Consider the following 14,564-nt stretch of genomic DNA (forward strand, 5'->3'; position numbering starts at 1 on the left):
TATCCCCCACCCAGATACTTTGAGGGTAAGAAAATGTAAATCTGTAGATAATAAGAATTTTTCCTTTTTATTCTCTCCTGATACAGGGTTAAGGAAATGATTCCTCCAAGGCCTCCTCTTACCCGTCGGACAGGAGGAGCTCAGAAGGCAAGTGCCAGAGCCAAGATAAAATGATAAGTAATAAAATATTAAGTGCATGCACTTCATAATTACATGGGCTCTTTAATATGTCTTCCAGAAGGGGTGAACACTTGTTTGAAGCTTTACATATTTTCATTGCTGGTTCTATTTGTGATCAATGACATAGAGCATACAACGTTTTTTCTCTGGCTGGTGGTGTCTCAGTTGGGAAAAAAGGGCATTTTACATTCAAAGTATACTGGGTGGTGGCACGCACCTGTAGTCTCAGCTCCTAGGGAGGTTGAGGCAGGAGGGTCGCTTGAGGCCAGGAGTTCAAGGGGGAAGTAAGCTATGATCACACCACTGCACTCCAGCCCGGGCAACAGAGTGGGACCTTTTCTCTAAAACAAACAAACAAACAAACAAACAAACAAACAAACAAGCAAAGTAGTATTGAACATAAACCAAATCCCAGTTTTAGACTTCCAATCCATGGTCTTGACCTCTTTGAGGCCTCTACCAGATGTTTTGTATTTTCTTAGGCAGTGAGTGACTACCACATACAGATCAAGAATATTTCTAGAGCCATTCTAGATGAATACTACAGAATGTTTGGAAAACAGGTGGCCACACTGGAGAGTGATATGGATAGTGAAACGTTGGAGGAGCAGAAGTGCCAGCTGAGCTATGAACTTAATTGCTCTGGAAAATACTTTGCTTTTAAAGAACAACTCAAGGTAAATCATTCACTTGTTTAATTATTCCACAGGTTTTTATGGAGCACCTTCTCCACATACCCAGTTAACATTTTCTCCTCTGATTATGTTCAGCTATACTCCCACCTTTCTCAGTTGGGGCAAAGAGCTAATTCCTCTATGATAGAGTGTCAGGAGAAGCTCAATTCCTGCAGTCTTGGAATAACTTATTACATATATTCTGAATGGAAGCTTTTAAGAAACTAATTATTCACTTGAGGCTGGGCCAGATTTTGGACCAGATTTCATTGTCACTATAGGAAGCAGAAACTCTGGTACTGACTCCATAATTAATTCTCCTTGCCTCCCATTCAAACCTCTCTCTAAAAAAAATTATTTTTAGACTTGAATTTGAAGATGAAACAGTTATCAGGAAGGAGGCCTTAATTATTAGGACTAGAATAGCATGTCTTGAGTTAGGATACATTAAACTACTGGCATTACATTTCACTTTTTAAAATTCAGAATGTATAAACAAAAACAAAAAACTCCATTCCCAGGCATCAGAGAAATAAAAATTTAGAAAAAGCAACTCCATATCTCTTCATAAGCTATAGAATCACTAAGGTTTGAGAAATAGTTAATTTAATAATCATTTCTTGAATAATAATGGCTAACATTTACTACGTTTGCTGTTTGCCAGGCAAATTTGCCAATGTTTCATCTTTTACTAATGTAATCCTTATAACAGTCCTATAAAGTAGGTGCTCCTCATTTTATAGATGGGATAATACAATATTAGTTGACTAAGGAATTTGTCCAAAGTTGCAGAGATAGTAAAGATCAGTGTTGAGATTTAAATTCAGGCAGTTAGCTCTAGAACTCACATTCTTAACTGCTACACTACACTGCCTTTGTACACACATTTACTATGTGTCCTGTACTGTAAACAGATATAAAGAAAGAACATGGAAGTCATAGATCATAAAAACAACATAGAACATAGAGCAAAAAAACAACAAATGTTCCTGGAAGCAAGAGGGTGTTCTCAGCAGGTGATGTAGTCATGTCTCAGTTTGAGTCTTGGTTCTACATTTACTAGTTGGGTGACCTTGAAACATGATTTTACCTCTCTGTGCCTCAGTTTCTTTACCTAACAACAGGGATGAGGTTAATATTACCACACAGGGTCATTATGAGAATTAAATAATACAATGTAAAACTGGCAATAATGTTACCCTAGTGGGAGAAAAAGAAGATGCTGTCTTGGCCATAGCAACACACTATGTTTATATTTGTGTAGCATTTTAAACTTCTGTACTTGCTATTTCTCTTTGGCTTCTTAATCATCTTCTGAAGTAAAATAATACCAGAACTACATATCCTCTTAACAAATGAGGAAGCTGAGGTACCAAAGTATAAAGTGATTTATGAGGTTGTACACTGGCAGCCTTAGAACCAGAATTTCATTCTCTGGACTCTCAGCCCAGGACTTTCTTTCTCCCTTTGCACTTTGAACCATATGGCCACCATGAGAGACATAATGCCTAAACCTAATGCTCAGATTTTCTTCAGCTTTATGATTCTCTTCATATAGTATGAGCTCTGCGTTGCTTCAGTTAGTGATGGTGATGCCAAGGAAAGAAGAAATCATACAGAGTATGTGGACTGGATACTCCTGTAGTATCAATTGGAGAGCCTATAGTCAACCAGCCACGAAAGGAGAAACCAATCACCTTCTGAAATTTTGATCAGCCTTAGACCAGAAAGCCCTAGAGAGACCTGTGCTGTCAGCATGGTGCTGGACTGTGTTATCAGATGGGTGATCTGTGTGTTTTGCAGCATGCTGTGGTAAAGATTGTGAGAGAGAAATACTTAAAGACAACATCATTTGAAAGCCAGGAGGAACTGCAGACATTTATCAGTGAGCTCTACGTGTTCTTAGTAGATCAGATGCACGTAGCCCTAAACCAGGTAGGTATCAAGAACTGAGAGCACTTTCTTTTCTCTGTAGAGCATCAAGGTCTATGAATGATTCTTTCCTTTGGTTAATTTGTTGAATTTGGTTATTCAACAAATATTTATTGAAGTGTCTGCTCTGTGCTAGGCACTGAAAACACAAAGATGAGTAAGAAACTGCCTAAGCCTAATTAGTTTAAGACTAACTTTGGAAAGAACAAGGAGATATGCTTTTTCAATTTCCTAGAAAAATAAATTTCACAACTTTAAAAAATGTAATGGAATTGTCAAAAATAGATAAAATAGGCCAGGCGCGGTGGCTCAAGCTTGTAATCCCAGCACTTTGGGAGGCCAAGGTGGGTGGATCACGAGGTCAAGAGATCGAGACCATCCTGGCCAATATGGTGAAACTCTGTCTCTACTAAAAATACAAAAAAATTAGCTGGGTGATGGTGTGTGCCTGTAGTCCCAGCTACCTGGAAGGCTGAGGCAGGAGAATTGCTTGAACCCGGGAGGCGGAGGTTGCAGTTAGCCGAGATTGCGCCACTGCACTCCAGCCTGGCACCTGGCGACAGAGCAAGACTCTGTCTCAAAAAAAAAAAATAGATAAAATAGGTTGTGTAAATTGTGAAATGAAAATTATCATTCTATTCTGTGAACAGGTACAATTCTCCATTTTTTATTGAAGATCGTAAAAGCAGAAAAAATTATGAGTTTTCAGATATTATACCCAAATGGCAGTGACACTTCAAACACACCTTTTCTGTTTGACTGGTGGTCTGCTGTCCTACCCACTTTTCTGTTTATATTAATAAATCTTGCATCTTGCCTTCATTTGCTTATTTTTATACATATTCAGAGGTTTATTTGAAACTAGTGGCAAAGTCAAAGTCTTTTTGTCCCTCAGTAGTGTCTAACCATCTGTGCCTCCTCAAATTATCTGTTTTATTTGCTTTTTCCTTCCTTGTTTTTCTTCTCTACCATCATTACCTTTTGTTTTACTTTGTTTTGTCTTCCTGGGGGAGGTAGGACAGGAGTGTCCAGCATCAAAGTATTAAGAGAACAGTCCTGCCTTGGGCATGGATGATTTGATTTGAAAAGCATTGAGAGTGGAACATGAGAAAAATTTTTCCTCGATAGTGGTTGGGAGCAATACATTGAATTATTTTACATTGAGGTATTATATGATCAGGTTTACATTTGCTAAAACACTCTGATAGCACTATGGAGGATGAGTTAGAGGTGACAAAATTGGTGATGTTGTTAGTTGATGATTACATAAGAAGGGGAAAAAGTTTAAGTTAAGTTTACGGTTCAATGGGTAATTGATACCATTCAGTACTTCTTGGTTGATACTGAAAAGAAAAGAGAAACATTAACCAGGACATAGAATGCAGTATCAGTAAATTTAGTGGGAGGCAGATGGTGCTGAATTCGCTTTTGAACATTGGCTCTAGTGGGGTTTTGCTTAAGATAGAGATCTGAGCTAGAAATGAGATTTGGGGAGCCATGATATATGGATGCTATGGTAACAGATGAGGCTGCCTATGAAAAACATAAGAGAGAATGGAACTGGCAATAGAACCCTAGGAAATACCAACATTTAAGGAATGAATGAAAAATTGAAAGAGACTAAGGGCAAAAGATTAAAGAGGCAAAGAGCCAGAAGACAGTGGTGCCACAGAAGACAAAGGAAAAGAATTTTAAGGAAAAGTGGTCAACATTGTCAAATACTCCTAGGAATTCAAGAAAAACAAATCTGAAGTCTTCACTGGATTTCACAATAAGGAAGTTATTGTTAACTTACATAGCAATATTATTGGGCTAATAGGGGAATTCAAATTATGATGAATTGAAGAGTAAATGAGCAATCAAGAAACAGATGAATATAAATTCAAGTTGGATGATGAAGAAAAAAAGTAGAAAAGTAGTAGCTAGAAATTATAGGGATTTTCTTCCATCCCTCCCTTCCTTCCTTCTTCCCTCCCTCCTTCCCTCCTTCTTTCCTTCCCTCCTTTCTCTCTTTCTCTCTCTGTCTCTCTTTCTCTTTCTTTCTTTTCTCTCTGTCACCCAGGCTGAGTGTGGTATTGCGATCATGGCTGACTGTAGCCTCAACTTCCCAGGCTCAAGCAGTCTTCCCGCCTCAGCCTCGCAAGTAGCTGGGACTACAGGCACACACCACACCTAGCTAATTTTTTGTATTTTTTGTAGAGATGAGGTTTCACTATGTTGCCCAGGCTGGTCTTGAACTCCTGGGCTCAAGTGATCCACCAGCCATGGCCTTCCAAAGTGCTGAGATTATAGGCATAAGCCACCGCTTCTGGCCTGGGATTTTCTTTTCAAGATGAAAAAGACTTGAGCATATCTACAGTTTTGGGAAAAAGTCAGCAGAGTGGGAGAAGCTGAAAATTGAGGAAAGAGTGGGTATAATTGATAGGCCCATCAATTATACAACTGGGAAAAGACCAAAAATTTAAATAGAAGGATTAACTTTGAAACAGAGAAGGATACAATACTTCTTTCTCTGAGACTGAAAGGAAAGTGATACAATAGATCCAGAAATAAATAATTTAGCTAGAGAGTTTAATAGTTGAGGAATTTCTTTCTTCTTTTTTTTTCCCCCAAGATGGAGTTTCACTCTTGTCATCCAGGCAGGAGTACAGTGGTATGATCTTGTCTCACTGCAACCTTCACCTCCCAGTTCTCCTGCCTCAACCTCCTGAGTAGCTGGTATTACAGGTGCCCACCACCACATCAAGCTAATTTTTGTATTTTTGGTAGAGACAGGGTTTCACCATGTTGGCCGGGATGGTCCTGAAATCCTGACCTCAGGTGATCCGCCTGCGTCAGCCTCCAAAAGTACTGGGATTGCAGGCGTGAGCCACCATGCCTGACCAGTTGAGGGATTTCTTACTTAGCGATTTCTATTATCTCTGTGAAGTAAGGTCTTTACTGAAAGTGAAGGGGATGAGGAGTGAATGAAAAGCTTGAAGAAAGAGAGGAAAACTTAGATATTGCATGGCATTATGGAATATACTGCTAAACAAAGACAAATACATAGATTACTAAGGGTATTAAAGGTCTCCAGCTAAGACTGAATGCCACAAGAGTGTGCGGCAGTTTAGATACCAGTCTTTGTATCTGCAATTTTCCTTAGGACGAGTTAGCTGCTCTTGTCTTAGAATGAAGAAGTCAGATTGTACTACTGTTTTAATTTGAGAATTTTCAGGACAAGTGCAGGAGAAGGGCAAGCATGCCTTGGATGAGAGTATGCTGGTGAAAGAGTAGCCTGAGTGGGTAATCATGAGTTTCAGGCTGATCCATTTGGGAAGTGATGGGCTTATTGGAACTGAAGGAAATAAAGTCAGAGAGCAGTTTACAGTGGGCTAAGTGACAAAAAGCTGGAAGACATGGAATGTTGGTTCTGGGAGTGGGATATTAGAGTATTCTGTTTTGGAATACTCTAATGTATTCCAAAATACAGTCCTTGAAGATTGTTGCTGCAATCCTTGAAGTGTGTTGCTTCAAGGATTTCGGGGACAAGATAATCAAAACTAAAAAGAACAGGACAAAAGCATTAATCAATGATCAGAGATTCTCTTTGGCCTATCTCAAATGTGGCTTTACTGTCCACCTTTGTTAGCAATTGCACTTTGGGAGGCCAACGTAGTCAGACCATGAGGTCAGGAAATCAAGACCATCCTGACCAACATTAATTTTTTAAATATAAAAATTAGCTGGGCATGGTGGCGGGTGCCTGTAATCCCAACTACTCAGTAGGCTGAGGCAGGAGAATCGCTTGAAACCAGAAGGTAGAGGTTTCAGTGACCTGAGATCCTGCCACTGCACTCCAGCCTGAGCAACAAGAGTGAAACTCTGTCTCAAAAAAAAAAAGTCATTGATACTATTTTGACTTCTAATTAAAGAATTTTTGTGGACTCTCTCTTAACCATAGCTTTTGACTCAGGAGATTCCTAATTACACCAGACCTGCTCTCACAATCTGTGTTTACAGGATATATTCTTTTTCTGATTTTCCCCCTACCTTTATGTCTCCTTTGCTGGATCTATCAGTCTATATTTTCTACTAAAACTATGGATTTGGCTTCTAAAGCTTTACTCTGTCTCCTGTTTTCTTCACATTTAAAGACTCTAACAAGGGCTTGCCCATCTTTTTCATGTCATGACACACAAGAAAATGACAGTATTTGTCATATACACTAGAGAAAGAGAAAAACGAAGGAAGCTGTTTGAGGTCAGAGGTGACCTGCATAGGGACTCTGAGTGCCTTGAGGGTTTTCTGCCCTAAGCAATTTTTACTTACTTCCATGAGCTCAGACTGTTGGTATTCAGATACCTGAGCGTCTCTTTCTCCCTTGGCATTTCTCTTTTGGTTAACTCATATTCTCTTACTTTTTTGCCAAGACTGTCATTATAGATGTCAATCAATATCATTTTAGATGTCCTGACTGGATCTCACATTGGATTTATGCTTATGAAATCTCTTTACTTGTAATTGTTTCGTTTTTGTCTACCTAACATCTTGACATTGACAAGACCATGCCAGACAATGCCCAAGGTACTACTGCAACCATTTATACAAGCAGTGAACAGCTTCGACTCTTTGCATTTGAAGCAGAAGTCAATGAGAACTTTGAAATGGCAGCAGCATATTATAAAGAGGTAATTAAACATCTTCTCAGTGACTGTTAATATTATTTGTATAATATGGGCATAATAGTCATTTTTTGATTGTTTAAAATCCAACTTGATTGGTGAAGGGGTAGACACATAGAACAATAAAATAGAGTCCAAAAATAGGCTTGCACAAATAAGGTCATTCAATTTTTGACAAATGTAAAAGAAATTCAATGGAGAAAGGATAGTCCTTTCAGTAAATAGTGTTAGAACAATTATGGAAAATAAATAAACCTCAACCTTAAACATTTTACAAAAATCAACTCTAAATGGATCATATGTCTAAATGTAAAACATAAAACTATAACACTTTTAGAAGAAACATAGGACAGAATCTTGACCTGGAATCAGATAGAGTTCTTAGACATGACACCGAATCATGATCAAAGAAAAATGCGATAAATGGAATTTCATCAAAGTTAAAAACTTTTGCTCTATGGAGGTCATAAGAGAAAGAAAAGGATTCATAAATCTGTGACATATAAAAAAAGAAAGAAAAGAAAAAGGAAAGATTAGGAGAAAATATTTGTAAAACATATATATGACAAAGGATTTGTATCCAGAATACAAAGCACTCTCAAAACAAAAAAAATTTATACATAAACATTCATTATGAGTACCTATTTTTAATTATTTTGGCTACATACTTACAAATGAAATTGCTGGGACATATGGTAATTCTGTGTTTAACTTTTTGAGAATTTTGAGGCATTTCACTGGGATTTTGATAGGGATCGTCTAGTATCTGTAGCTTGCTTTGGATAGTATTAGCATCTTAACAATATTAAGCCTTCCAATCCATGAATATGGAATGTCTTTCCATTTATTTGTCTTTTTAAATTTCTTTAAGCAGTTTTTATAGTTTTTACTCATCATGAATTACATTTTTCAGATTTGTAGATAGATAAATATTTGCCATCTCAAGATTATTGCAGAAATTATTATATATGGTTGATATACAATACAATGAATCTTTAGGCTCCCAAGGTATTAGATGAGTTTAGAGTGACCAGAATACTGACACTAGGAACAAACAGCTTGATGATTCAAATTTTTAATTATATCAATACTTTTTTCAACCACCTACTAAAGGCCAGAACAGTAATTGCGCTAGGCATTTGAGATACAGTGATAAGCAAAAAAAGTCACAATCTCTGCTTTCATTTATAGTGTTTACCATGTGATATTGTATGCATGAAATATGACATAGTATCACAATAACCTTGGCTCTCCTTACGCTTAGAGATTGGTTCGTGAGCCCCAGAATCTGGATCACTGGTTGGACTATGGTGCCTTCTGCCTCTTAACTGAAGACAACATCAAAGCACAAGAGTGTTTTCGGAAAGCCCTTTCCCTCAACCAGAGTCATATCCACAGGTATAGGTGGAAGGGAGTTGAGGAATCAGTGGGAAGGAACAGATAAGATTCTACATGAAATTGTCTTGGTTCCATAAATGTGACATGCGGCCATGTTGTTTATCATGTTGGTGATCTTTTCTCAGCTTGTTGCTGTGTGGTGTCCTGGCTGTCCTGTTGGAGAACTATGAGCAAGCAGAAATTTTCTTTGAGGATGCTACTTGCTTGGAACCAACTAATGTTGTAGCCTGGACTTTACTTGGTATGATATTTTCCTTTAATCTGAATGTGTTTTTTTCCCCATTATAAGATTCTCCCTTTTTCCTTTCTCTTCTTCAATAGTTCATCATGTAGTTCTTAAACATTGGTAGAAAAATGGGAAAAATAAGTGAAATGCAATTCTTTAGTATATGATAGTGGAAAAATAGTCATATTTATTTCAACATTTTTCTTTCCCCAGGTTTGTACTATGAAATTCAAAACAATGATATTCGAATGGAAATGGCGTTTCATGAGGCCTCCAAACAGCTTCAGGCACGAACGATTCAGACACAAGTAACAAAGCAAAAGAGCATTGGTACTGTAGAGGACATTGAAGAAGGAGGGAAGAGAGAATCTGGTTCGGGCCCTTGGGGAATCACAAATGGTTCTGCAACAGCAATCAAGGTGGAAGCCCCAGCAGGTAGGGCCAGGTGTGGTAGCTCACACCTGCAGTCCTAGCAACCTGGGAGGCTGAGATGGGAGGATCACTTGAGCCCAGGAGTTCAAGGTTGCAGTGAGCTGTGATCATGCCACTGCACTCCAGCCTGAGTGACAGACCAAGATCCCATCTCTAAAACAAAATTTAAAAAATAAAAAGTATTGGCCTTAAGAGGAGAAGCTGGTACATAATAGGCACTCAGTAAATTTTGTTAAATGAATGAATACATGGAGTTTGAGTTATGTCAGAGATACCAGGAAAAACTCAACTTCTAAATATTTCCTCATTCATATAATTAGTGGTCTGAAGCTTCTACTGCTGAGATGCAGTTGTTTTAATCTTAGATGATTTACTGTCTTTAAAAGGGGTACCATTCTATCAGAGTAAATTTCATTTCCCCCCCGCCACTTTTCTCTCCACCACATGAAGTCCCTCTCTTACGATTCTCAAATTAATTTATGTATGTACTCCCTTTCCCCCTCTGTTCTATGATTCTCTTTTCTACCACTTTAGGAAATCAGTCATTCTAATGTGTGGTATATATGTTTTTGTTTGTGTGTTCCTTGCATGTGCATTATTATTTTGTTCGCCTACACTTCTTAACAGTTTGATGTGTAATTGACATGTCAAAAACTTTGTACATATTTTATATGTACAATTTGATAAATTTTGACATAAGTACACAATCATGAAAAATCACCACAAGCAACATAATGAACATATTCATTGTCCCTAAAACTTTCCTTATGACCAGTTGTGGGCATCTCTTTCTCCTGCTCCCATTTCCAGACAACCACTGATCTGCTTTCTGTCATGATAGATAAGTTTGCATTTTCTAGAATTTTTGAATTCTAGAAAACACCTGGAATTTTCTAGAATTTCCAGAATTAAATAGAATCACACACCGTGTACTCTTTTTATATCTAACATTTTCAATAAGCATAATTACTTAGAGATCTAAACATGTTGCTTATATCAATATTTCATACCTTTTTATTGCTAAGTAGTATTCCATTGTGTGTATATCCCACAAATAGTTCATCCATTCACCTGTTGATAGATATGAGTTGTTTTTAGTTTGGCACTATTAAAATAAAGCTACTATGGACATTCATTTATAAGTCTTTCTTTTTTTTTTTTTTGAGATGGAGTCTTCTCTGTCACCCTGGCTGGAGGGCAGTGGTGTGATCTTGGCTCACTGCTCCTCTGCCTCCTAGGTTCAAGCCATCCTCCTGCCACAGCCTCCTGAGTAGATGGGACTATAGATATGTGCCACCATGCCTGGCTAATTTTTGTATTTTTAGTACAGACAGGGTTTCATCATGTTGCCCAGGCTGGCCTCAAACTCCTGACCTCAGGTGATCTGCCTGCCTCAGCCTCCCAAAGTGCTGGGATTACAAGTGTGAGGCACCACGCCCAGCCTCTTGTTATTTTCATTACAGATTGTGTTAGTAGTCATTTACCCCATTCAATTTGCATTGAGGCCTAACTTAATCTTTTCAAAGAACCAGCTTTTGGTTTTGTTACTCTTCTCTGTATTTGTTCTTTAAATCATTGATTTATGCTTCTAAAGTTTAAGTATTTATTTTTTTGAGTTTGAAATGTTGATTTTTTTCAGTTTATGTTCATCCTCTTTATGTAATTATATCAACTTTTTTGGTTGTAAAATCAATGATCTTAGCCTGGATTTCATAGAAAATAGAGCCTGAGTCAAGAATTTAATGGTAATACTTTAATTGGAAGAGTTAATTTCAGGAAAGACGAGTGAAGAAAAAACAGTAAGAGAGGCAACAAAGGATGTGAACCAATGTAAGGTGACACCTTCTGTCTACATTGGCCATTTCATGATGATAACCTGCAAAGAATGCAGCTGGTTGCTTTGCAGGTAAACTTGCTTAGTCTTGTGGGACATCTCCAAGCATTCAGGCCATGTAGGGAAACCATGACTCTGAATAATAAGAGAAGGAGGAAGGGAAGATAATCTGTTCTTTTGTCTCTTCTCTTCCATTGGCCAAAATTAATCACCTGTCGAGTTAATGTCACCCATACTTCCAAGTTTTATAGTCTGATCCTTTTGGCACCTGCTTGGGAAGTCATATGCCATACCCTACAGTGCAGCATTTTGTCCAATCCAGAAGTGGTAGGAAGAGCCAGGAACTCAGATTATGTGGTTGGTTTAACTAACTGCCCAACCAAGCAGTCAGGGAAGGCCTGGCTCTCTTTGGTGAAGAAATAAGTGTTTCCTAGGTAGTAGGACTCCATGAATCCAACTGCTGGCAGTCAGCCTTAGCAGCAGGACTGTGACTGGGACTCTCATAGAGAAGTAGTTGCCACAGTGCCTGATACAGAGCTTGCACCTGAGAGTCCAGAAGACTATGGCATTGACAGAACCTGGGTTAGATTAGACAGGTAAGACACATCAATATCAATGTTTATATTATTATTTCTGTAAACATATTATTCTCTGCTGAGCCACTTTCTGTATTTTTTTTGTTTTTTTATAGCTTCATTTTTCCAAGAACTAATAATTGCCTAATTTATTCAGAAAACTAGCTTACTATTCTGTGTTCCTTTTGCCCTTTTCCCCACATGTTTCAAAAGTATTGTCAAATGCCCATCAATATTTTTGATATGTTTAGCCAGGCATGGTGGCTCATGCCTGTAATCCCAGCACTTTGGGAGGCTGAGGTGGGTGGATCACCTGAAGTCAGGAGTTCGAGATCAGCCTGGCCAACATGGTAAAACCCTGTCTCTACAAAACATACAAAAACTAGCTGGGTATAGTAGTGGGCACCTGTAATCCCAGCTGCTCGGGAGGCTGAGGCAGAAGAATCGCTTGAACCTGGGAGGCAAAAGTTGCAGTGAGCTGAGATTGTGCCACTGCACTCCATACAACATGGGTGGCAGAGCAAGACTGTCGCAAAAAATTATCTATCTATCTATATAGACATATCTATCTATCTCTATATCTATCTATTAAGAGATATCTATTTATCTATCTCTAGATAGATATAGATCTGTATAGATAGAGATCTATCTATCTCTATAAAGATATAGAGATATATCTATAAATATAGATATAGAGTTAGATATATCTATTAAAATGCATCAATCCATTTTAATAGATAGATATATCTAGATAGTTCTATCTATCTCTATATCAATCTATATAGATATAGATATAGAGATAAATAGATATGTCTGTATCTATCTAGATATATAGATATATATATATCTCTCTATATCTAGATATCTATATATATCTCTATATCTCTCTATTAAAATGCATCAGTCCATTTCCCCCCCCCAAGAGATATTTCTCCCTCCAAAGCCTTCTATCTTCCTTCTTCAATTCTCAATGCTCACCCTCTAGGCCTAATGGGAAGCTCTTCTCCTGGGATGTTCCTTTGCTATGATTCTGAAAATCTCCTTTCACTTCAAGATGCATAATTTCTTGAATTCTGTGCCTTCCTCTTTCATAATTTGCTCCCTCATTTTGGTGGAGCACATCCTCCAGTATCTTCATAACAAAAGTAAGAGTAATAAATATACTAAGGCATTTCTGCATAAAATAACTTTATTTTACAATAGATATTAATAAATACTAATATAATAGAAAAAATATATATTTGCATGTATCACCTAGGAATGAGAATATTTTCCTACATAATTAAAGCATCTTTTTTCATACACATAAAAATACAGTCATGTACCACCTAACATTTCAGTCAAGGATGAATTACATATTTGACAGTCATCTGGTGATAATATAATACTATATTTTTACTGTACCTTTTCTGTGTTTAGATATACGAATACTATCATGTTGCAGTTGGTTCCAGTATTCAGTACAGTAACAGTCTGTACAGGTTTGTAGTGTAGAAGCAGTAGGCTCTGAAATTCCCATTTCATCACTTTTATTATAGTTTACTATTCTCTCATTAAATTCTTAATCTGACCTTTACTTCTTGATCACAGTGACTATAAAGTTTATGTCTCAAGCTCCTTTTTATTTTTATTTGTGTGTGTGTGTGTGTGTGTGTGTGTGTGTGTGTGTATTTATTTATTTATTTTGAATAGAGATGGGGTTTCACCATGTTGGTCAGGCTGGTCTTGAACTCCTAACCTTGTGATCCACCTGCCTCGACCTCTCAAAGTGCTGGGGTTACAGGCATGAGCCACCGTGCCTGGCCTTATTTATATTTTTAAATTTATATTTTCTCTCCTTTTTATTTGTTTTGGTTCATATTTATTTGTTTTTATTTGTTTTGATTCATATTGTCATGTATTTTTGTGTGTCTGGTTACTTTTAAATCATATATAGGACACTCTATTGGTAAACTAATTTAGTTTGAGGGATCAAGACGATTTGAAGATGACATAATTCTTGTGAATGCCTGTTTCAATTTTATTCTTACCCTTAGGTGTAGCTCTTTGGTATCTCAACTTGAATTCCTTTTGGTGGTCATTGTCTACCAGTGTCTGCCATATGTCTCCCGGAGAGTAAATCAAAAGTAAAGTTGAGCCTACCAGACTCTCAAGCTCACCCTTGAGACACATCCTACTCCAAGAAAATATACTTTCAAATGATGAGCTGAAACCCTGGGCTTCTGTATTTCCTAGTCTTGGGCTTAGAAAGTCGATCTGGTTAGCTCTCTGGTACATTCAAGCATGTTTTAAAAAAATATATTTTGTCCACCTTTCCTGGTTGCACTCAGTGGGAAACTGGTGTGAATGACCCAGTCAATAATGGCCAGAAGCAGAAGTCCTTCCCATCTACTTTTCTATCCTTAAGGTTTTTTGTTATTTCTTGTAGTTTATTTTTCCTCTTCCATTTTCTTCATCTTTATAGGTTTATACATTTTAAATTTCTTCTCATTTTAGTGAGATTTTCAAATTAAGAATAAGGAAATGTATACACATGGCCTATCTACTCTGTTTAACTGGAAGTCTCCACCTTCTTCATCTAGACTTATAGCCCATGTCCAACACATTCTTCTGTTGGTAATTCAGAATAGCACAATCTCTTGGCTGCCT

At 37.5% G+C, this 14,564-nt stretch overlaps 1 protein-coding gene across 11 annotated transcripts in view; it reads left to right on the forward strand.

Moving 5' to 3' along the window:
- CFAP70 (cilia and flagella associated protein 70) overlaps positions 1 to 14,564 on the forward strand; it is a 134,474-nt gene that overhangs the window by 64,785 nt on the left and 55,125 nt on the right. For all 11 annotated transcript variants that reach the window (XM_078345557.1, XM_054242307.2, XM_054242303.2 and 8 more), the window contains 7 exons: positions 87 to 151; positions 667 to 857; positions 2,658 to 2,789; positions 7,331 to 7,456; positions 8,715 to 8,848; positions 8,974 to 9,089; positions 9,288 to 9,509. In XM_078345557.1, the coding sequence (XP_078201683.1) occupies positions 87 to 151; positions 667 to 857; positions 2,658 to 2,789; positions 7,331 to 7,456; positions 8,715 to 8,848; positions 8,974 to 9,089; positions 9,288 to 9,509 (986 nt within the window). The remainder of the gene's footprint in view (positions 1 to 86; positions 152 to 666; positions 858 to 2,657; positions 2,790 to 7,330; positions 7,457 to 8,714; positions 8,849 to 8,973; positions 9,090 to 9,287; positions 9,510 to 14,564) is intronic.

The sequence above is a fragment of the Callithrix jacchus genome, chromosome 12, assembly GCF_049354715.1.
Source record: "Callithrix jacchus isolate 240 chromosome 12, calJac240_pri, whole genome shotgun sequence".
Taxonomy (NCBI): domain Eukaryota; kingdom Metazoa; phylum Chordata; class Mammalia; order Primates; family Cebidae; genus Callithrix; species Callithrix jacchus.